This window comes from Danio rerio, chromosome 16, assembly GCF_049306965.1.
Source record: "Danio rerio strain Tuebingen ecotype United States chromosome 16, GRCz12tu, whole genome shotgun sequence".
NCBI classification, from domain to species: Eukaryota; Metazoa; Chordata; class Actinopteri; order Cypriniformes; family Danionidae; genus Danio; species Danio rerio.
In genome coordinates, this window is record NC_133191.1 from 31,189,799 (window position 1) to 31,215,058 (window position 25,260).

General features: G+C 38.3%; 1 protein-coding gene across 1 annotated transcript; it reads right to left on the bottom strand.

The window, feature by feature from the left end:
• Positions 1 to 6,650: 6,650 nt before the first annotated feature.
• LOC137487910 (GTPase IMAP family member 9) lies at positions 6,651 to 20,095 on the bottom strand. Its single transcript, XM_068214146.2, has 2 exons — positions 19,249 to 20,095; positions 6,651 to 9,072 (listed from the first exon to the last, which is right to left on the bottom strand). The coding sequence occupies exons 1-2, from the start codon at positions 19,646 to 19,648 to the stop codon at positions 8,330 to 8,332; spliced, it is 1,143 nt and encodes a 380-aa protein (XP_068070247.1). The 5' UTR covers positions 19,649 to 20,095; the 3' UTR covers positions 6,651 to 8,329.
• Between the last annotated feature and the right edge of the window lie 5,165 nt (positions 20,096 to 25,260).

The window sequence follows — 25,260 nt, forward strand, 5'->3', positions numbered from 1 at the left end:
GATTGTGGATTGTTGTCCCTAATTTTCTCAATAAAACTTTAATTTGTATTTATATAGATATTTACTACATACAATTTAAGAACTAAGCATGTTTCTTATATATATTGCATCTCTAAAGCAAATAAAATATATTTATATTAACTGCCAAATAAACCAAAATTGTGTCTTATACATACCATGCCAGGTTCACTTAAAGATTTTCAAAATTGTTGTTGTTTTGACCATGCATGTCTATCTAGGGTAACATACAGTTGCTGCTGTGTTCACACTACGTGAGAGATCAGCATTAGGTGGTTACAGACTGTGTGTCTTAACCTATAGCAAGGATCAACTGTTCCTGCCTCTCAAACTACATGTTTGACAACTAAATGCACAATGGAAGTGATAATAAAATAACGCAATATCAGTCTTGAGTTCTTGTACAAGACTGGAAATATACCCCATTGTACATCTCAGACAAAACATTAAAAAGACATACAGTAGGTTCTCTTAAAGTTTTTAGAATGCCAAATATTTCACAGGCATTGTTGATACATCTGCAACTCTCTCTAAAAGCGTTTTTTGATAATTCACAATGCTATCACTCGTGAATGATTTCAAGAATTTGTAGGCAATTTCACAAAAAACTGTGTGAATGAAAATTGGGCCTAAAATCATGCAGTGGGAACTAAGCATAAGGTACAATTTCATGACAACAATGTACTAAAAAGAAAATTTGAGCACTGCATTTTCAGAATGTTGTGTCACACTTGAGATGCTACAAACGATCCAAGCTTGCTGTAGATGCCTATTTTTGAGTGAAAGCAAAAAGTGCCCCAGAGTGCGTGTCTCTTTAAAGGGTCACGAAACACCAAAACACATTTTTGAACTGTTGACAGTCGTATATGTTTCCCACACTGCTATAAACACTATTAGGACACCTATATTTCACTAAAAAGTGTAAATTGGTTGTTTTTGCGTTATTTTAAGCAAATTCGTACTTCCTGTTTGAAACAAATTTTTGAAGCTGCGTCACGGTCATGACATAATAGCGTTGTATTCCAGCGTGCAGACTGGGCATCTGTGCCAGAGTGAGTCTTATTACGTCTTACAGTGTGATGCATTATTGCATGAGTAAGGCTTGGTTCAAACCAATCAGCGCGCTCTATTGTGCAAATTCATTAATATTCAATTCCTGTCACAGTGTTTAGACGACACTCACACCACGTTGTATTGGCAAAACAAGCGTGAAGTGTTGCTTTTATAGTTTGCTGCAGTTAAGTTTTGTTTTTATTTTCTCTCTGTGAGAGCGCAGCTGGCGTCACGTGTGGATTAACAGTGTACGCGACGCTCGACAACAATAACTTACGTGTCTAAGGAGGATTATTGTTTACCTGAGTGCTGTTCTCATCTGCAAACGCTGAGATCCGGATTCGCTTGTAGTGTTCTCTTCATAAAGACGCAGCTCTAGTTGCAGGGGATTGTCCTGCCTCTACAGATTTGGTAAGTGAGCGACCAGTGCTCTTTGTTTATTCAGTTTGTTCGTATCGAATTCAGTTAACTATTGCAAACATGTTAGCACCGCATTTTGTGACCGGAATAACACACGCGGCTTTCTGACACTACCTGCCGTGTGCATCTAAGTTTCCGGAAAATGCAAAGTTTTTTTTTCTCTCATTCGCCGTGCGGTATCAAACATTGCATGGAAAATACACGCTTAGAGCAGTTCCTCTAATCAAATATCTCGTTTGTCGCGAGGGGCATGAATGAATTCCCTGAATGAAAGAGCCAAACTGCAGTTAAAGTCCAACATTTAATAATTTTGGCAAATAATTCGACTACAGATGTCCATGTAGGTTATACACCATCACTTTCTCCTGTGTGTATTTTGACTGAAACTCGCGCGTGCCCAAATAGACACTCCCACACCCTCCCACTTTAGTTTCTCCGACACTCCCCCCTAAACAGAGCTGGACACGCCCACTTTTCTGACTTTTTCCAAAGTAGAGGTGTGAAAACACCTTGCTGAAACGAGGGGGTTTCATGGCCCTTTAAATGCAAATGACTTTCTTTTCTTACCCCCTTTTCAAAAGAACGTGGAAGATGTATGGACCTTTACAACCAATACGCTTATTTCATGCGGCCGCCAATTAAAAGATGAAAGCAAGGATCCGATGTGAAGAAACCCGGAAGTAGTGGACCAAAAGTAAACATTGCAACAACATGCTGAGAACTACAAACCTCCAGCTGTTGCCGCAATTTTAAAGTGCAGATAAAGTTAAGTTTAATTTAAGTGATTAAAAGCATATTATGCATCAAACCAAATCATAATCTCTTTAAGAGTAATAAGATAAAAAAAGATAAAAAAGTGAACCCACCCCTGATTTTGCTTAAGTGTCTGCTTCAGTTTATGCCACCTGGTAACTGTGTTTACAGCATTTAATTGTTAGCAGGAAATAGGCGTTTTAAAACTCCAGTACCGTTTGGTGCCAAAATTCCAGTATCATGACTATTACAGACAACACAAGGGTATGTTCCAAACATTTTACACAAGACTGCATTGTTTTATTGCTCACCGGGTTAGAATTGTAATCTAGTGAAATAGTCAGTTCATTAACTTGAGTTTGATAAATGGCACCAGGTGATACTTTCAGGTTTCTTTTAAACCACAGCCTCATTTTCGCTTTTAAAATGGCGGCTGTGTGAATCAAGGCTATAAGTGCGTTCGACATGAACCACTACTGCAGATAGCATTTAACGAGATTAGCAGAGCGCGGTCAGGGTTCAAAATGTGGCCATCAAGTCTGACACACGATGCGTTCCATTTGGAAGAGCTCATCCCTACGCCCTAATCCCTTCCAAGGGGATACCCTCTGGAGTGACAGCTTCAAAGGGATGAAGGGTGTATGGGGCAAAAAAAGCTTCTCTTTGGAACGCACTTAAAATTTCTAACTGACATGCACCGCTTCATGTCAGATTTCGATTGGTCCGTACATCGCAGCATGAAGTTGAACGCAACTAATGTCTCAGATAACATTTAAAGCAGATGACCTTGCTTTGCCCGAATATTTTAAGCAGAGTGACTACTGAATGCTAGTTACTGTGGGTGCAATATTATGCTAAATTATGAATGAAGAAGTGTGATCTTCCAGACAGACACTGACAATAGGCTGAATATGACATGAATTTACACAAAAAAATGACAAAAGTATGATCGGAAGAGCTGTCTTACATTTAATAATTATAATTTAAATCGAGCCAGGAAGCATGTTCTCCTCCTAAAACATTGATTTCATGACCCCTTAGTGCTGCTTAACATGATTATAGTATTAAACATGTCCCATCCTCTTACGCCTTTCTGTTTTAAACAATCTCTTCCTAATTCCAGTCCACTGTAAAAGAAGCCTCAATTAATTATACAGTCTTAGTTGGCCTGAGTAAAGTTGAAAACATGAATTATTAATGTGTAATTTCTTGAAACACTTTATGTGTGTGCATGTGTGTGTGTGCGGGAGGAATGGATACAGTTTGAAGGGCTAAATCAGTGTTGCAAGACCAACTGTGTCATCTGTCGAGGCTTCATTCAGTAACCTCGCTTTGTTCCCCTTTCACAGCTTTCATCCTCTTTCCTTGACATTTCTCAGCCATGCCCTTTTCAGTTTCATTTTTCAAACTTTTCATTGCCATCGTTTCTGTTACCTCTCGTTTCATTCTTTATCATGATATCAATATCTATACGTGGCCTTTTTGTTTTATCAGATAAATAGCGGTTAAAAGAGAATCATCCACTATGGACATATTGGATATCTTTTGTTTAAAAAAAAATCTCAGGTTTATTCTGGAATTAGTTCTTTAGACTCATGATTCAAACCTGTATGCTGCCATTTTCTCTTTGGTGAACAAAAGATCATTTACAACAGAGTTTTATTTCACAATAAAAAGGCTTAATATTCACATCTATTTGCAGGTTTAGAACTCCTCCCAATTCTAAATATGTGTCAGAATTGCCTTTTTTTCCCTCATGTTTTTGAAATCTAAACTCACAATATTAAGTTTATCTTGCAATTCTGGCAATCCACATATCTGCAAAAAAATAAAATACAAATTGGCAGAAAAAGAATAGTAAGAAAGCCTATTGACAATCAGATAAAGTTTGCTGTATTTGGATCTGATCTCAGTAAAAATGTTAAAAATGACAAATTATTGTGATTTTCCATTTTTATTTTCTGTGCTCGGAGTCAATCCGTACCATGAAATATTGACTGTGTGAATTGAACAAAGAACTGCAAAGCGTTACATGGACCCATATAAATTAAGAATTGCAAGAAATAAACCATGAAATGTACAATTTAAAAGGGTGAAAGCTACCATTTGATGTGGAGCCACATTTTTATTCAAGCAAAAAGGGAAATGTTAACTCTTGTAGCTTCAAAAATGGGTCTCACTTTTAAAAATATTTAATTGTGAACATTTAAAGTAGCGTACTGTACAGGTAGAATATGACTGTAATTAGAATTGAATGCACTCAAATCAGCCAAAACCTTTAATCACAGATTACTAGTTCATTTAACATAAAGTGGTGCAATAAATCTTATTTTTAAATAATAAATTCAGATTAGCTTTACACTTTGTTTAATTTAATCCTTAGTAAATCCCAACCACAGAAATACAGGATTAGCATCTTAAATCATTACAGTGAACTAAACTTACATCATCACAAAAAATCATATGCAAAACGTATTTGAGAGTCCAGAGAAGAATGTCCAGAAATGTATTTGAAATAAACATTCCACATTAAGCAGTTCATAGAGCAAAAGATGGAAAGAACTCACATTGACTACAGCAAGTGTCTGCACAGTTAAAAAGGTGTGTAAAGCAAACGTTCTCCCAGTAGTGAAAGATGGACTGTAGTGTTGAAGCCTTTAGCTGTTTGAAGAGCTGCTGTCTAAAACCTGCATCATATAACATCGTCTACATTTCATCTACCAGAAACAAGAACCTCACACTGATTATAGCATCAATAATGACAGTAACTTACATTAGCATCGCTTCCTCTCGCCATGCTTCAGCTTGTCATTTATTTATTTGTTTTGGTGTTTATTTGTTTATTTTCACCCTAAAAAATATTGTGTTATGGCTTTGCATTTGCATATTCTTCCTGAATTTGTGCCACTTTGCCCACAGCGATGTGTTGTGCAAATGTATCAAATTTTAATATTCTTGACGCTAAGGGGTCTGTGCAGTTTGAGAGTAAAGATATGGCAATGGATTTCCAGATGAATACATTTCCACATTTCTACATTCTAAAATCAGAGCCTAGTGCCCTCTGTATATTTCAGATATTTATTGCATGCCTGAAAAATGACTTTGTGAAATATAAATGTCACCATATAATGTTTCATTGGAAAAGTGCTACATTGCAAAATATTATTTTATTTTTTTACTTGTTATTCACAAAAAAATAAATACATAACTAGGCAGTATAGGGTAATTAGACACGTTATTGTATAACAATGGTTTGTTCTGTAGACTATAAAAAAAAATTAAAGGGGCTAATAATTTTGACCTAAAAATGTTTTTAAAACTGCTTTTATTCCAGCCGAAATAAAACAAATAAGACTTTCTCCAGAAGAAAAAATATTATCAGACATACTGTGACATATTAAAAAAAATATATTTTTTTAATATTAAAAAAAAAAATCAAAGGGGGGCTAATAATTCAGGCTTCAAACAAGTAATATATATGGATAAAAAGCATACGACAGACAGACAGACACACATCATAAAAGTCTGCCAGTTAATATTGTGAGAGATATAGATTTGAATTTATTTTCACTATTGGCCATTGTATGATATTTTTTATAATGTTTTATTTTATTCTTGTGATTTTATAAAAGTTTATGCCTGTACAGCACATTAGTGAACATTTGCTGTTCCTAGAAAAGTGCTTTTTAAATAAACTTTGACTCAGAGATTCATACTTAAAACAAGAAAAAAAAACATTAAATATACAATAACTTGCCTAATTACCCTAGCCTGCCTGGTTAACCTAATTAACCTAGTTAAGACTGCTTCAATCTTTTACTTTCACACTAGTACTTAGTCATTTTAGCAAACACCTCAGATACTGTTGGCTGGTTCCTGTTGGTTGTGCACCTTTTTTTACCGATGACATAATAACAACACAGGTCACTGCCTATTCACAAGAAGAAAAGTGATTGACAGGTGGTAATTATGTGTGTAACTTGCCTTTATTCATTTACTGTATGATTTGTTTATGGGTAAAACAAAGACCATACAGGTCAGGTAGTTTAAACTGTAGGCTACAAATAATTAATTTGTTATTAATTAATTAATTATTCATAATAGAAAATCGAATCGAATCGTGACTTAAGAATCGAAAATGTAATCGAATCGAGAATTTGGAGAATCGTGACACCCCTATTAAAGATAAGTATGTCTAATTTCTCCAAATAATATTAAATATTTAATAATAAACTTTTTTGTCTTTTTTAAGAGTCATTACATAAAAACGCACCTTTTAAAGGGATAGTTCACTCAAAACTTAAAATACTGTAATCATTTACTCTCCAGTCTCCCTTTGTGAAGTATATTCAAACCGGAAAAACATGGTTTACCTGTCTTGTTTGGAGCATAGGGAGGTCTGGTGCCTTTTGTTTATTGTTTCCGTTTTCTTCTGTTTTGTTTGTTGGGGTGTACGTTTTCTGTATTTTACATTCTTATTAATTTACCAGGGAAGTTTTTTCTAACTTAGTTTGTTTGGTTTATTGTCATTTATTTTGGCTTAAACCCTCCCGATGTGATTTTGCTCCATATTTTCTGTAAATAAATTATTATTTTTTTTGTTAATTCTCAGTGGTTTGTGTTTTGGTTTATATCTCGGGGAGAGAGAGTGCGGGGGCACCAGGGATTATATTTTTAATCCCTGTTATCTTGTTTTTTGGTTAAACCTCTTTTTGAATAAGGATTTTTAATTTAATTCATTACAAAGTTCAACAAAAGAAAGACAATCACAAAGAAGGCCACTTGAAATTAGTAAATAACACATTTTCATTTTCCGGTAAACTATGGCTATAAGTTACCAAGGCCATCACTGGGTTAGTACCCACAAGGGTAACTTTTTGTACCTCTAGTTTAGAGTTTAGAATTGATTTAGGCTCAAATTGTATACCAAGCACCTATCATGGAAATTTAAAGATACATAAGCATCCATAAACATGGATTTTCTTACCATTGCTATGCTGATGATACCCAGCTATACCTCTTTTTTCACCCTGATGATCCCTCGGTTCCGGCTCGCCTCTCAGCCTGCCTGTCAGACATTTCACACTGGATGAGAAATCATCATCTTCAGCTTAACCTCACGAAAACAGAAATGCTTGAAGTTAAGTTTCTGCCAACCCGACTCTACATCCTAACTTTTCAATCCAGATGGACGGGGCAACCATTACTGCATCCAAAATGGTGAAAAGCCTTGGAGTAACGATTGATGACCAACTAAACTTCTCAGACCACATCTCTAGAACTGCTCGATCATGCAGATTCACACTCTACAACATCAGAAAGGTCCGACCCTTCCTATCTGAACATGCAGCCCAACTCCTTGTTCAAGCTCTTGTTTTTTCTAGGCTGGACTATTGCAACTCTCTAATAGCCGGGCTCCCAGCTAACTCTATCAAACCTCTTCAGATGCTACAGAGTGCAGCAGCACGAGTGGTCTTAATAAACCGAAAAGAGCACATGTCACTCTGCTACTCATCCGTTTGCACTGGCTGCCAGTTGCTGCTCGCATCAAATTCAAAGCTCTGATGTTTGATTACAAAGCGATTTCTGGCTGCGCTCCTTCTTATCTGCTCTCACTTCTGCAGATATATAGGCCCTCCAGAAACTTGCATTCTGTGAATGAACGTCGCCTCGCGGTTCCATCCCAAAGAGGGAAGAAATCACTTTCCCGAACTCTCGCGCTCAATCTGCCCAGTTGGTGGAATGAACTCCCTAACTGCATCATAACGGCAGAGTCACTCGCTGTCTTCAAAAAAAAAAAACGACTAAAAACTCAACTACTTAGTCTCCACTTTCCTTACTAATATGCAATTCCCTCTCTGACTCCTCCACTAACTACCACACACAATAAATAAATAAATAAAAAGTTACTAAATGTTTTGCTTCTTACACTTTCTTTACATACCTGAAACTTGCCTACAGCACTTATTCATTGTTGCTCTTATAGTTGTGTAAATTGCTTCCTTGTCCTCATTTGTAAGTGGCTTTGGATAAAAGCATCTGCTAAATGACTAAATAAAAATGTAAATATAATTTAAATTTAAAGCTATAGTTTTTTTGCCCATAGGACTTCTTCTTCCTCACTATTAACAAACACATCATCAGATTCCTCTCCATCTGTTCCTCTCTGTCTCTTCATCCTGGTGTTTGCTTTGTCTTTTTCCATCTTCCTGCTCTCTGTCACCTTGTTCAGCTCATCCATGTCATCTCTCCCTTTGTTTGCCACCGTCATCTCCTGAATCTTTTCCAGCAGACCTCTGACTTGCTGACTTTCTCCTTTAGCTTTATTATTAAAAACATGATACCGGTTTCCGCATCTGTCAACAAGCCACCGCAGAGCTTCTCCTTCCCATTCAATGTGCTGCTCAATGGCTCTGCCTCCGATCAGATCCCCAAAAGTGAACAAAACTAGACTGTGATCCCAAACTGAGGATCCAAAAAGGTTCAAATGGTCCTCCAAAGCCTTCCGCTCCTGCTCTTTAAAAGAACAGTCAGCACGAGTTACCAAAATGAAAGCAGGCGGCCCTGAAGTGGATAGAGATGCACTCTGGGTGATTTGCTCTTTGTTCAGTTCAGGGGTTTGCTGTATGGGCAGATGTTTCCACCAGCCAGGGGTGTCTATGATGCTGACCTTCTGCCCTCCCACTTCTCCATGTCTCTGAACACACTGGTATGTTCTTCCTGACCCAAATGCAGGTCTGCCCAGGATAGTGTTCCCTGCTGAACTCTTCCCGGCTTCTCCATAACCCAGCAGCACAAGACTAAATTCAGAGACATTATTTCCAGTATCTAAAAAACAACACAAAAAATACTTATAGTTAATTGAGCTTCAATAAATTTCATCATATGAGAAGCAGTGCTTATTTGGTTGCTGTTTAACTACATGCCAGCTACTCTGGCAATGACAAACATGTTGAAATACCACATATGTGCTTTTTAAAACCCTAAAGCATATTAAAGCATATAGGTCTCAAACTCCTAGAGGGCGCAACTCTGTGTTTGATCAGCATTGGAGCAAAACTGTGCAGAGCTGCAGCCCTCAGGAATTGAGTTTATAACCTATGCTTTAGATACTTTGGATTACAATACTACACATACTTTACTGCAATAATTTACAAGAAGGTATAGAAGTTTACAAAAAAAGTGTCTTGTTAACTGACTGAATATTTTCACGCATAGCCTGCTGAGTGCAATCATGCATTGACAATAGTATGAACCATTATACATGCTACTGTATATATACATACAGTATGTATATAATTTATATCCCATCCCTTTGTGCCCTACTTTTGGCATATTGTCAAATAGCTGTAAAAACATGTTCTTTATCCCTTAGTACTGCAGTGGCTCCACATGTGGCAGTTGAAGTGTCACCGACTGTAGGAGTGGTCTAATATATATTTAAATTACTTTGTAATATTAATTAAGATACAGATTAGTGCTAATTATTATACATTTTTGCAATTATATCTTGAATTTTGTAGGTATTTGTACAGTATTAACATTGTGGTTGATACCCAGCAGGCACACAATGTCATAAGACATTAACATTAGGTTAGATTTAGGTCGTGATGTCGGGTGACCAAAATTCATTCTCTAGCAGTCTAAGGACAATGTTTTTTTGACATCCAATAATGAAATAAAAAAACATTGACATTTGGTTGATTTTAGGTTGTGTTTGGAATTAACCAAAATCCAACGTCGAGCAAACATCCTAAACCTACGTCATATTGATGTCAAACACTGACATTTATTTTTTCTTTAGGTATGGCAATCAAAATCCAATGACTTATTGGCATCATAATGTTGACGTCCACACAACGTCAAATTGTAATATCATTAGACGTTTATATTGGATTGTTTTTTAAATGCGTTGAAAAAGGCCCAAAATCCAATGTCTGTCCAATGTTGGACACTGACGTTAAGTCAGACATTGAGTTCTGAGGTCAACCTGATTTTCATTTCCACCCAACAACAGGTGCAACGTCAATCTACTATCATGTTGACATTCTGTGCCTGCTGGGTAGTTTGGTTGTGGTTGAATGCAATCTATAACATTTAACAAGCCAATTTCTGCTTTTTCCAATATTTTCAGTTAATACAAATGTAAAACAATCCTAGCAATGAAATAAAAAAGATTCATGGATTTGAAAAAGCTAAAACCATAATTCAAAGACTTAAAACATATATTTTAATGACTAATAAGGTCTTTTTTATTTTTATTTTTTAACAATTTATATACATTACTTAAAACTCATGATGAAATATCACATTTCCAAAACCCAAGACTCAGGCTCCAAATTAAATAATGCAACTTGAATGACACAAACTCTTGAGTATATACTGCAACACTAAAACTTTCTCATTAAAATTAAGTGAAGTTTATTCATAAACTAATTTCGAGAGGATCACGTGCTTATGATTTATCACGTCCAGTCTCGTATTTGCTAATCACTAATCTTCCAATCATATGAGCCCTAAGGCACCATAAATAGTCTAAGTTTTCAGTTCACTTTATCTTCGTTTGGAAGAAGCAGCTTCACTGTAGCTAGCTCCGTTGAAGAACCAACTCTAAACCAGCATGGACAACTAAAGCAGCAACAAGCTACAATCTTCAGGATCTTCATTTGGAAGAACGCTCTGCTCTGCTCATCAACTACAAAAGCTACAAGTGCTACAAGCTACAAAAGCTTCAAGCTACAATCTACAATATACAATCTAAAAGCTTCAATCTACAAGCTACAATATACAAGCTACAGCAACAACAACAACAACAACTACTATTGCTACCATTTCAAACAACTACAACTCCAACAATTTCATCAACAGCTTAAACAACAACACCAAAACCTTCCACTTCAAAGAGCCTCCACAACACATCTGCTGTGTCTTCAACCTTATTTCCCAGCAAGATATAAGCCAAAACTCCAAAGCTATTGCAATAAAACGGAACCCTCACCTTCTCCTAGCAGTACACATGCTATCCATCGTTTAACAGATTGTTTGCTGGAATGTGTTCAGCAGAGCAGCAGCTCCAGCCACAAACAATGTTGAATTTGATCAACAAAATGGCCGCCAGGCTTTTTGCACCTTTTGCATGGCCTGACTGAAACTCCTTAAGCCAATAGCTGTAAAGATAAGCGTCTCCATCCAATGAGCTAAAAGACTGGAGATGGTCCCGCCCTCTCTCTTGACTCTGTTGCAAAGACCTTATGAATGAATAGGCCAGACACGCTTGTAAATTTAGTAAAAAAAAAAAAAAAAAAAAAAAAATAAATAAATAAATAAATAAATAAATAAATAAATAAATAAATAAATAAATAAATAAAAAAAAAAAAAAATAAATAAATAAAATAAATAAATAAATAAATAAAATAAAATTCCATTTGACATTTAACTTCTGAAAAGATTATTACCCAACCAGTAAATATTAACAAGCTATTGAAAAACATTATGCCATCAAGCACAGAAGTCCAATTGTAATACGCCAGCGACTCATGTGTTGATTTACAAGCGTCATATAAGATTATATAGCAAGTCAGTCGGATGTGAAAACGGCAAAGAAACAAACTTCCCACTTGACTGTTATAAATACAAATTTAAACTTCACTATCACTTCACATGCTCAGTCTTCAAGGGGTACCAGTTTTCCAGGACCACCAGACTAGCCATATCCCATGTCCTCAGCTCTCCATTCATCTGTCATCCCGTTAGGAGACGAACACCCACCCCTACCATCCTTGCACATCGTATCAATGAAGTCATCGGACCATGCATTATCAAAAGCGCTTCCATTTACAGCCGCCCATGCCCTTATTAAGATGCCTCGCATGGATATAAACTAAAACAATTTTCATGTCTGCCATACTTGTATTATTTTGCAAAGATTTAATTTCTGATTCTCTTTGTTTTTTCTATTTTAGAGATCATGACTGCTGGCTCCAGAAGCTGACCCTCATCCAACCTATTACACTCCACATCCTCTTCACAAAGGATACATTCCATTTTTCACTTTATCCAATCTGTCCTAACCTGCAGTCTGCAACCTCCGAACCTGAAACCGTCGATTATCTTATTAAAAAGAAATCGACAACAACTTCATGATTGGAACTCCAAGGCTCCTCCTTTTAATATCTCGCGCATTAGCCCCATTGGTGTCGCTACTCAAAAATGTTCTGGCAAAAACGCCTTGTAGTCGACCTTTCGTCCCAACACAATTGCTCCTTTCCTAGCATTAACAGCACTATCCCATTGGACGAATATTTACTTAACTACCACGACATTGATCAAGAGATTTCTCTCATAAAGATAGCCAGTCGTAACACCTGGCTAGCCAAAGAAGACATTTCCCCTACCTTTAAAATCATGCCAATCCACCCAGACTTCTGGCACCTTTTGGCATTTATTGGCGAAATCAATTCTATTTTTCGGATGCAAAAGCAGCCCAAAAAATATTTGACATGATGTCAGAAGCTTTATGCTGGATTCTGTCTAATATTTACGAAATACCATACCTCATTCACCTTCTAGACGATTTTCTTATTTCCCCCCCGTCATCTCCTCCAGCCAAACACCTAGCGATCACCCAGCAGGTTTTCGCTGATCTCGGAAGGACCCAGTACTTCAATCGAATTTCTGGGTATTAATCTAGACTCGCATAAATTCCAAGCATCCCTTCCTAAAGAGAAAATCAATCGAATAATTTCTCTATCCCAAATTTTCCTTGAAAAACAGATGTGCACACAACGAGAACTCCTACCAATTCTCGGCCATCTAAATTTCGCTATGCGCATTATTCCTTTCATTTCCCACCTCCTTCAATTATCCACCATAGTTCATGGTTTAGAAGAAACAATTTTTCTCTCCAAACCCAGTCGCGATGAACTTTGCTTATGGATCTCTTTCCTTAAGCAATGGAACGGCTGTTCCTTTTTCTACAGCGACTTGATTGCATCCCCTATTGACATCAACACATACACAGACGCTGCCCCTCCAATAGGTTACAGTGGCTAATATAAAGGACACTGGTTTGTCTCAACATGGCCAACCCAATTGTAATTCCATTCCAAAGACCAATGTTTTTCAGCCCTCTTCAAATTCTACCCTATCATCGCAGCAGCCATCCTGTGGGGGGACGAATGGTCTACATCTAGCATTCTCTTTCACTGCGATAACGAAGCTACAGTGCATTGCATTAACAAAGGGCGCTCCCACTCCCAATCACTTATGCCATTTTTAAGACACCTTATCTGGATATCTGCTAAAAAACAATTTATCATGATTGCTGAACATGTACCTGGTTGCAAAAACCAAATCGCTGACTCTCTCTCTCATTTCTCTTTGCAGATATTCTGGCAACTAGCCCCGGAAGCAGACCCTCACCCAACGCCGGTCCCTCCTTATTCAGTAACGATATTTCCATAAACCACCCACTTCATAATCTTCATCAAACTTCTCTATCTCTTATCCTACAAGCAATAGCTCCCAGAACCCTCAATGCATACCTCACAGCATGGAATTCGTTCAAACAATTCCATACCATGCTAGACAACCCATTACACTCAAAATCCTTACCTCATGCATCTACACCCTCTGTAAAGGTTACATTTCCTCCCATACAGCCCGCACCTTAGATGCTATGTTCAATCTAGCATTTTTTTGGGGGGTTTCTTAAATGTTCTGAATTAACAGTTACATCCAAATTTAACCCTCTACTCCACCCCACCATCTCAGATCTAGCTTTGCAAGACAGGGAAACTATCTCTTTCCTTATCAAACAAAGCAAAACAGATTAATTCCAGAGAGGACACTCTATCCTCATTTTCAATATTCCTTCACCTACACGCCCATTCCAAACCCTCTTAGCCTAGAAAATCTCAAGAGGCTAACCCACTGGCCCCGCTTTTTACTGATGACGCTAACCGTCCAGTATCTCGATTCTGGTTTCAAAAACACCTTAAAGAAATCTTTCGCCTATCAGGTTTTTTCCCAGAGCCCTTTTCCAGCCACTCATTCAGGATTGGCGCAGCCACTACAACGGGCTCTCACACCATCAGATCCAGACCCTTGGTCGCTGGTCTTCTGAAGCTTTCAAATCTTATATACGTCTCAGTAAATACCACCTCAAGAAAGCCAACAGGCTTTAACCAACCCCCAAGCACCTCCTCACACGGCTCCAACTCAAAAAGGTGTCTAACAGAGCCTCGACTCTCGCAAGAGTCATCCAAACCAAACCCCGCAGAAGCCCAATTGTCCACCCATGGCACCCTTACATGTTTGCCAAGGACTCCCTCAAGGGCCATTGCAGTTAGCATCTTCTGCAATCACCAATAGCTATTTACAGATGCAGATGTTTGTATCCACATGTTCTTTGCGCATTTACTGCGTTTGTACATATGTATTATATTTGTGCTTGTTCCCTTCTTCCAACTTTTCCAAATCTTTTATCCTTATAACCCTACTTTTCAGCCTCTCGTTCCTTTCTTCTCTACACTCCACTCCCAACTAATCTATTTTACACTCTACCTCTAATGATCTTGTTTCTCCTGTCTAGACTCTTCAGACACCCGAAGGGGCCCCCTTGAGCTCCAACTCTCGCAGGATTCGGCCATAGCGGCCACAGTCCTTTCTTCTTCACGATGTTACCTATTCTTTTTCCGCCTAGACTCTTTCTCCAAGCTCCAAACCCCGCAGGGGTCCGCTCAAGCTAAAACTTCTTCACTCTACTTCAACTACCTCTCTTCTCCTTATGACTCACCCTCTAGCTCTGACCCCCACAGGGGTCGCTCCGAGCCCCAATCTCTCGCAAGAGTTATCCAAATCCTCTTTCCCACTCACTGATATCTATCTCCTCCTATCCGCAATCTACCCTCAAGCTCTGACCTCCACAAAGGTCGCTCAGAGCTCCAACTCTCACAAGAGTTACTCTCTTCCACTCACTGCTACCTATCTCCCCCTATCTACACTCTACCCCCAAGCTCTGACCTCCACAGAGGTCGCTTCAAGCTCCAACTCTCGCAAGAGTTACTCTCTTCCACTCATTGCTCCTCCCAGCTACACTCTACCCTCAAGCTCAAACCTCCGCAGAGGTCACTCCTATCTACACCCTACCCTCCAGCTCAAACCTCCGCAGAGGTCACTCCTATCTACACCCTACCCTCAAGCTCAAACCTCCGCAGAGGTCACTCCTATCTACACCCTACCTTCAAGCTCAAACCTCCGCAGAGGTCGCTCCTAGCTACACTCTACCCTCAAGCTCAAACCTCCGCAGAGGTCACTCCTATCTACACTCTACCCTCAAGCTCAAACCTCCGCAGAGGTCACTCCTATCTACACCCTACCCTCAAGCTCAAACCTCCGCAGAGGTCACTCCTATCTACACCCTACCTTCAAGCTCAAACCTCCGCAGAGGTCGCTCCTATCTACACCCTACCCTCAAGCTCAAACCTCCGCAGAGGTCACTCCTATCTACACCCTACCTTCAAGCTCAAACCTCCGCAGAGGTCGCTCCTATCTACACCCTACCCTCAAGCTCTAACCTCCTTAGAGGTCACTCCTATCTACACCCTACCCTCAAGCTCTAACCTCCGCAGAGGCCGCTCTAAACTCAAACTCTCTCAAAGCTCCATCTTTCGTAAGAGCTACTCTCCTCCACTCACTGCTCTATACCTTCACTCTACTCTGGCCCCCGCAGGGGTCACTTAGAGCTCCAACTCCCACAAGATTCACTCAAAGTTCTCTTTTCACTGCTTCAAACCACCTATTCTCCCCTTCTTCTCAACCCCGAAAACCCTGACCCCCGCAGGGGTTCCTTCAAACTCTAACTCCAGCAAGAGTTATTAGAATCCTCTTTTCACCCTTATTAATCCTATCTAATTAATGCCAATGCATTTAACCTCTTTCCTTCTATTATATCCAGCAGCCGGATATAGCTCTAAATTTCCTGCCTTTTGGGGGGTTTTTTCTTCGAATACGCGGCTGCTGTCCCGAGCGATTAATTTCTGCATTTTGGGGAGTTCTGAGATCCACCGAGCTCAGGCTCCCTTCTTGCTCTGCCAACGGGAGGAAGCCCCGGGCTCGAGGAGCCCTTGAGCTCGGGGCTCTCTCCCGGGACAGCATGCCAAATAAGCTTTGTAAATCATCAGCTAAGTGTGAACTCTTGAAGTGAAGTTTATTCATAAACTAATTTCGAGAGGATCACGTGCTTATGATTTATCACGTCCAGTCTCGTATTTGCTAATCACTAATCTTCCAATCATATGAGCCCTAAGGCACCATAAATAGTCTAAGTTTTCAGTTCACTTTATCTTCGTTTGGAAGAAAACCCCCCTCCTCCCCTATTCTCCTCCTTTACCTGCAATTGGGCGGCACGGCGGTCCAGTGGTTAGCACTGTGAACCACACAGCAAGAATACTGCTGGTCCTAGTTCGATAGGACCGGTGAGTGTTTCTGTGGGGAGTTTGTATGTCCTTCCCGTGTCCGCGTGGGTTTTCCCCGGGCTCTCCGGTTTCCTCCCACCATCCAAAGACATTCAACATACTTAACAATCAAGCTTGTCTAATTCCTTACGTTCCCTTAGCTACAGCGGCAGGGGAGTTCTGAGATCCACCGAGCTCAGGCTCCCTTCTTGCTCTGCCAACGGGAGGAAGCCCCGGGCTCGAGGAGCCCTTGAGCTCGGGGCTCTCTCCCGGGACAGCATGCCAAATAAGCTTTGTAAATCATCAGCTAAGTGTGAACTCTTGAAACATTGTTTTTTAGCTGTGGCCATAATAAAGCCACAAAAGAATAAACTCAATTTTTAGTTTGAACTTTGTAACCCTCCTCCAACACACAATATTGCATGCAATGAAATACTTTCAGCCAGAGTAGCTCTTATCATCCTCTGCATCATCCCTTTGTCTTTTTTACTTATGTGCTTTTGTTCTGTTTCACTTGTAATTTGCTGTCTTTGTAATATCAGTACAGTTGTGCACAATGAGATGTTTGCTAAATTAACCAATGTACTGTATGTAGAGTTTTTATAATTGTTTTTACACAATTAAAACTAAAAATAACTTTATTTGTTTGAATTTTAAAAATCTGTAGGTCATCTGTTGCTTCTAATTAAAAATGTTTACCTGTTATGAAGTAAAGTTTAACGCTAAACTAATATGTGATAATGAATCCTTTGCATATATATACACACACGTCATTGTTATTATTATTATTTTATTTTATACAACCTATTAAAATAATACAATTTTTGGAAGTGTTTTTGAATTATAATGACCTCATCAATATAATTGACATAATAATGACATTTATGTTTATGACAGATGTTATGTTGATAACTGAGCAAATGTCACTTATTGACAGTTGCCAATGCCATAAGCATTCATAAAATCAAATTCATATTCAGTATATCATGTCATGATTACAAAGGTTTTATGACAGTCTAACACCCCCTTCAATAAAAGTGTTTCTGAAGTTTCTTCTGTTTACCATGGCTGCTTTATTTTTTCAGTCAAAGTACAATATTGTGTTTTTTATTTATTTCATCATTTTTAAATAACTATTGTCTGTGTGAATATTGTAGGTCCAATGTTGCAAGGACTTTATTGGAATGCTGTTTTATTGTTTAAAATGTAATTTATTCCTCTAATTCTAAGCTCTTTTTTCACCATTTTTCATTGGTGTGGCATTTTGGGGGTGGGGGGTGGGGGGGGGTTGTCCACTATGACATGATATCAGCTGTGTGAACATAAACAACATCTCTAAATTTAATATGCTCAAAGTTCAATGCCAAGACAGACATTGGCTTTTACAGAGTTAGCTTAGCAAAGACTACAGTGAACAAAGTTTGGGGACTACAAAAAAATTAATCCAGCCTAGTGAGATTACAAACGCTTCAGGTCATGCGCATTCACCACGCGCATACATGCCACGCAGCAAAGGGACATGGCCAGAGGTGCTGTATTGTTATAGCAGAGAAAGCTAAAATGCTGTCCAAATGCTGCTATTTACACATAGCTTCTATAGCTCTAGTATTTGACAAAGGACAGCTTCCAGAATCTCTCTCTGTGCTGGATTTGGCTACAAACTCCTCAAAGGAGGAGCAGCTCCAACCTTAATAGAAGAAGCTGTACATTATAGCCACAACCTGTAAGAATTTTTATTTGTTAAATTTGATCAATTACATGCACCGTTTCTAGCGTTAACAATATATGTTGTAGCAAGGATGTAAACAAGGATGTGAACGTGGATGTGAAATGATGTAAACAAGGATGTGAAAAACAGGAAATGCTGTTTGACATTGTTAACAATTTAGCTAGAAATTCTTTTTTATTAGTCAAATCGCTGTAAACACCCACAATCTTCTCCAGCGCTGCAGTGTCTCTCTGCGGCTGCTTTCCCTGCGTTCTACATCTCAAATAATAAACTCGCAAAAAATATGTGAACGTTTCATATTACTTAGACATGCTTATTCCAAATATGAAAGACATTTGTAAGATTTTATTTTAGAGAGCATTCATTTTCTGACTAATTCAGGCACACACTGATACAGCTACACTGACTGACATTATTTACAAAGCAGAGGCACAGTGCGTTGTAGTAAAGGCATAACTGGATGCGACACTTCCTGGTGACGTGGAGCCGATCACATGTTACCTGACCAATCAGAGCCTCTTGAGGGCAGGCTTTCAGGGGAACTAGGAAATATTACATTCAATTTGTTAGCTGAGTAACAGTATATAATTAAAGTAAGATATATAAAAAATTGTGTGATTTTTAACAAATAAAGCATGAGCACACATTGCTTAAAAAAAGTCTGGACCACCCCTTTAAAGAGTAATACATTGAAATAAATCTTAACAATACTGATGTTTTGATTATCTTGTTGAAGCAAAGGGATTTCTTTCAAAGGCATTTATGAGTTATTTTGTGTCATCAAGTTTTCATCAGACCCTTCATAGTACTAGATCTTACCCTTCATAGTACTCTTCATCCTCCTCATCTGATACCTTGCTCGTGCCTTTGCTCTCTTCTCTGCCGCTTTCCGTTTCTGCTTCACTTCCTTTACAGCCTTCTGGTCAATTTCATAACAACACCCCTTATTTTGTGCAACCGTCCTCTCTATCTTGTCCAGCAGGTTTGTGACCTGACTGCCATCATTCCAGTTCTCATTGTTGATGACATGATACCTGTTCCCGCATTTCTCAATCAGCCACTGTAGAGCCTCCCCTTCACCCTCAATAAACTCTTCAACAGTCACGTCACCTAGGCAGTCTCCGTGAGTGAAAAGCACTACAGTATGAGTCCACACTCGCCCACCAAAAAGGTCCATGTGTTCCTCCACTGACATCTTCTCTTCTGCTGTAAATGACATGTCTAATCGCAGAGTCAGCAGAAATGCATGTGGTCTTGGTGGACAGAGGGCAGAGGGCAGTACTGAATAAAAGTTCTCCTTTATCCATTTCAGGAGTATCAGTCACTGAGAGACACTTCCACCAGCCTGGAGTGTCCACTATTGTCACATGTGTCCCGTTCACTTCACCTTGTCTTCTTACACATACAGTGGTTCTCTTCGAAGTGAATGCTTCCATGCTTAAAATGGTGTTTACCGCTGAACTTTTCCCAGCTCTTCGGAAGCCTAACATTATCATTCGCATCTCTGAAATGTGCACTTGAGTGTGAGCTGACAAAAAAGTAAGATAACACACATGAACAACAACTATCAAACATTTTAGGTTACAAACTGGTACTGGTAATTCTTTGTTTTTTTTGGTGCCACTCATATAGTATTTTGATTGTTAGATTACAGGACTGCTCAAACTCTGTGTCCTGCAGATTTTAGCTCTAACTTGCCTCAACACACCTGCATGGATGTTTCTAGAAAGCCTAGTAAGATTTCGATTAGCTAAACCAGGTGTGTCTGCTAGGGTTTGGAACTGAACTTTACAAGACGTCAGCGCTCCATTACCTGCCTTCCATAAAGTGGGTTCTGCAACTGTTTGTGAATGTAAAAGTTCTAAAAATAGTTAATAAAAAGTTAACAAAAGTTAACGATTAAATCATGTGATAAATAATGTTATTTTCTCCTAAAAAAAGGGCTAGATTTTGAACTGGTGAACAATCAGTTTAACTTCTGTGACAGATCTACATAGGCTGTTTCTCAATTCCAAGAACGCAGAGAACGGACTTGTGTTCTTGTGGAGACCGGTCTTGCCAGGTGTCCTCAGAATAACGAACTCAGGAGACCGCGAGGGCAGAGAACGCGTCCTTTGAGAAATGGGATGCTGCGTTCTTCCTGATGGTCATGTGACCTTCACGCGTTTTAAATGGAAATTATTTAAACATTACAGCCTTTATACAACGATTTATTGTTTTTCCCCTCTTCAAAATGTATACTTTGCATAAAAACATTAGAAATATACTCTGCACAATATAAATAATACAGATTTTAATACGAATTTCAGCAAACAAACAACTCTTAATGTGTTTATTCCTTTATTAAGATATTCATGTTAATGTTTACTTTCACCGTTTCATTTAGGGAAACTCCTGAGGTAAATAAGTGATATCTCTGAACTTTAATAATAAATCTAAATAAAATGCTGCGCTTCCCACCTCCAGTCGCTATGACTTCTGGGACTTCCAGACTGAGTTCAGTGCTCAAGTCTGCATCGGTGCGTCCTCGATATGAAGAACACATCCGGGAAGTTTCACGCGTCCTCCGTACTTGCGGTCTTGAGTATTGGAACTGAACTTAGGCAGCTGATGATGACGTTGCACGAGAACACGAGGACGCAAGACCGCTGAAGAACGCATATTGAGAAACAGCCATAGACTCACCAACCATTTTATTAGGTACACCCGTCAAACGGCTTGTTAATGCGAATTTCTAATCAGCCAATCACATGGCAGGAACTCAATGCATTTAGGCATGTAGACATGGTCATGACAAACTGCTGCAGTTCAAACCGAGTATCAGAATGGGGAAAAAAGGTGATCTAAGTGACTTTGGACATGGCACGATTTGTTTTGTGTAAACAAAATATCCAGTGAGTAGCAGTTCTGTGGGCGCAAATGCCTTGTTGATGCCAGATGTCAGAGGAGAATGACCAGACTGGTTCCAGCTGATAAAAAGACAACAGTAACTTAAATAACCACTCAAAACAACCAAGGTACGAAGGTGAGCATCTATGAATGCACAACATGTCGGACCCTGAGGTGGATGGGCTGCAGCAGCAGAAGACCACACTGGGTGCCACCTCTGTCACTAAGAACAGGAAACTAAGGCTACCATTTGTACAGGCTCACCAGCATTGGACAATAGAAGATTGGAAAAAAGTTGTCTGGTCTGATGGGTCTTGATTTCAGCTGCGATATTCAGAGTCAGAGTCAGAATTTGGCGTCAACAACATGAAAGTATGGATCCATCCTGCCTTGTATCAACAGTGTACTTATCTTCTGATGGCTACTTCCAGCAGGATAACGTACCATGTCATAAAGCACAAATCATCTCAGGCTGGTTTCTTGACGACAATGAGTTCACTGTACTCAAATGCCCTACAAAGTCAACAAACTCAATCCAATAGAGGACTTTTGGGATGAGGTTAAACGAGAGATTCGCATCCTGGATGTGCAGCCAGTACCTCGTTAAATCTATGCCATGAAGGATTAAGGCAGTTCTGAAGGCAAAACGGGGTCCAACTCGGTTCTTTAAGGTCAACCTAATAAAGTGGCTGGTGAGTGTAGATCAATAATGAATTTGCTCTCCTTTGCTGTTTTATCAACATAATTTCAAGAATTAAAAATACATATTTTAGAGCAACTGATGCACTTTTAATTTTAAAAACTCTATAATTGTGCATACTCCACAATTTTAATTAACACAATAAGTTAATATAAGCTGAAACATCCAATGTTACATGTTAATGCAATACATACAAACATTCTCTTATAATGAAATAACAGTGAAATGACTGAGCATACACAACTATTACACAGATATAACATCACATAATGTACCACAAACTTAGCAAAAATGACTATAGGAAACATCCAGTGATGGAAGCTGGGGGTTCTTCTAATTTTTCATCACCAGATTTTTACTTGTACTGATAGTAGAACCTGAGCATATAATATAACATGGTAATAAGGATTTTGTTTTCAAAACACGTTATGAGTGTGATTCATTTGAAATTGAATCATTTGAGATTAGAGGATTTTAAATGTCTGTTATGACTAAATGAAAAAGTTTTGGCCTTGGATGGATGTAAATATACTGTATTGTACCTGCAAAACAAAATGAGGAGACTTAAAAAAAACTCAAATATGATTCAATGAAACATGGCTGAATATGTAGTAAAGGCAAAAACTATTTTGAAGCCCATGCTATCTGAAAAGAATTTTGATAAAGAATCTTTCGTTTTGCCAAATACGCTGAACTTCAAAACCTATAATTCACTGGGAACCGAATTAGAAACAGAATAGCAAGTGCTAAAGTTAGAGGATAAGTGATGTTGAAAAAATGTCTTTAGTCATTTCTCAGGTCAACCAAAGCAAGTCATTCTATCAGCAGGGGAGTGTAAAGGTAAAAGTCCTTGAAAGTGATTCGTGTATTGTAACCACTCTAAAAAAAAAACGATTGGCAATCTCAAGGGAACCAGTGGTGAATTAGTCTTAAGGGTTTTGGAATCACAGCTGCAGAAATCTTTTATATTCACTTTGTGGAAAAATATGGAGAAAACAGCACCACTAAAAATCTGAAAAACCGCTGTGTTTGAAGTCTCTATCAAACTATAAAAGCAGTTTGAAACGGAGGGAGGAAACTAAACATCTGCTGTTCTGTGAGTTAATTTGGAAGAAAAGGAACAGGGTGACCCTTCTGACAAATGCCTTCAACCTTCCATGGCAATCTTTTTTATTTTTATTCTCTTACCATACTCCAACTAGAGCTGACAGAGTAATGTGTGGACCCCCTTTACAATAGCTATGGTGACATTTCAGCTTACTTTGTCAGCTGTTCCTCTTAATGCAACTTTCCCTGAAAATCCAATTTAACTGTCAGTGGGTGGGGATACAAAATGTGAGAGTGAAATCTGTAGTTTCTCATACAGAGTTTGACTTTTTAAAATAATTTAAACTTCTTAAGGTGGATAAATCACTTGAAATACTTTTTTTTTAGGATTATGTGTTTTGTTGATTTTGGAATCTTGAAAGTCTCATGTCTTATTTACTTTTACGTAGGAGGAGGGGGGCTGGTTGGTTCATACACATTTGTAACAACATTATGGGGGTGTGTAAACATGGCAGGAATGTGCGTGTGTTTTTTTTTTTTTTTTTTTTTTCAGTAATATCTTGGGCTGCATATACAGTTGAAGTCAGCATTATTAGGCCCCCTAAATTATTAGCCCCGCTGTTTATTTTTTCCCCAATTTCTGTTTAACGGAGAGAAGATTTTTTCAACACATTTCTATAAATCCAATAACTCTTTTCTAATAACTGATTTACTTTATCTTTGCCATAATGATAGTAAATAATATTTTACCAGATATTTTTCAAGACACTTCTATACAGCTCAAAGGGACAATTAAAGGCTTAATCAGGTTAATAAGGTTAACTAGGCAGGGGAGGGTAATTAGACAAGCTATTGTATAACAATGGTTTGTTCTGTAGACTATCGAAAAAATATATAGCTTAAAGTGGCTAAAAAATTTGACCTTAAAATAGTTTAAAAAAACTGAAACCTGCTTTTATTCTAGCCAAAACAAATAAGACTTTCTCCTGAAGAAAACAATATTAAAATTTCCTTGCTCTGTTAAACATAGTTCGGGAAGCATTTAAAAAAAAATTTAAAATCTAAGGGGGGCTAATAATTCTGACTTTAACTGTAAAATTAAGTTAACCTACAAACAGTTTTTTTAATGTTTTTAAATAATATTTGAGATTTCCTCAATAGATTTACAGTAAGAATATTTTAATCAATTTCTTAAAATTTGTTATAAACTTTCCTTCGCATGCTATTTTAATGATTTCTAATTTTGCTTTAAAGGTATTCTACAACATTTTTACATCTAGCACCACAAAAAACAGTATCTTCTCAGCATGTCGACAACACAAAACAAAATCTTCCAAGCCTGACAAAAGGCTACATTACATTTAAGGTGGCTTCTTAAAAAAAACTCATAAAGGTCTGTATGTAAGTTTGACACACAATGGTTGAATAGGTCTGGTGCAAACAGCCAAATTGCTTATCGCTGCCAATTTTGTCACATACTGTAGCATTTTGGACACGGAGTTACAATGTAACCTGCTCACCAAATGTTGACTGCTAATTAATAACATCATGTGGAACAGTTTGATACTGCTTTTGGAGTTTACTACTGTCCACCAGAGGTTGAATTTCGGTCACGGACGCATGCTTTGAAAGCCGTCCTGACTGAATGAATCAATTTTTCCTGAAATAAAAGCAGTGGCCGGGTTAAAAGAACCAAAACAAAGTCAGCGTTACAGAACGTAACAGACATTTTCAAAGCAGAATATCTGACTTCTGACTTTAACAAGAATGTTCACTTTGCATGTTTCTTAAATATCTGCAATCATATTATGGCATTTTTATGCTTGAGAAGAGTCAAAAACTTACATACAGCACCTTTAACAGAAATAATTCAGATCTCAGGTTCTTACAGTACCTTGTCGTACAAGCAGAGACTCCCATTGATCCTGTACCATCTTGCCCCTCTGGTTTGCTCTCAAGTTTCTCTTCGATATTATTCCCTTCAATTTGTGCAACCACTTACTGTCCATCTTAAAATGACAGCCGACATTTCCCATGACCATGGCATCTATTTTCTCTAATAGCCTAGTAAGTTGCGTACCAGTGGATCTCTCAGTATTGATAACATGATATCTATGTCCGCATTTCTCCACCAGCCAAAGCAGAAGCGATTCCGCTTCACTTCCAATGCCTTTCGCTAGAGTTTGTTCTTGTAT

Bases quoted from the DNA above. Each gene is read 5' to 3' on its own strand.
- LOC137487910 (XM_068214146.2), bottom strand. From the start codon at position 19,648: ATGTCATTTACAGCAGAAGAGAAGATGTCAGTGGAGGAACACATGGAC. The intron at 9,073-19,248 runs GTAAGATCTAGT...GTTGTTTTTTAG, and splicing joins GATGAAGAGTACTATGAAGG to ATACTGGAAATAATGTCTCT.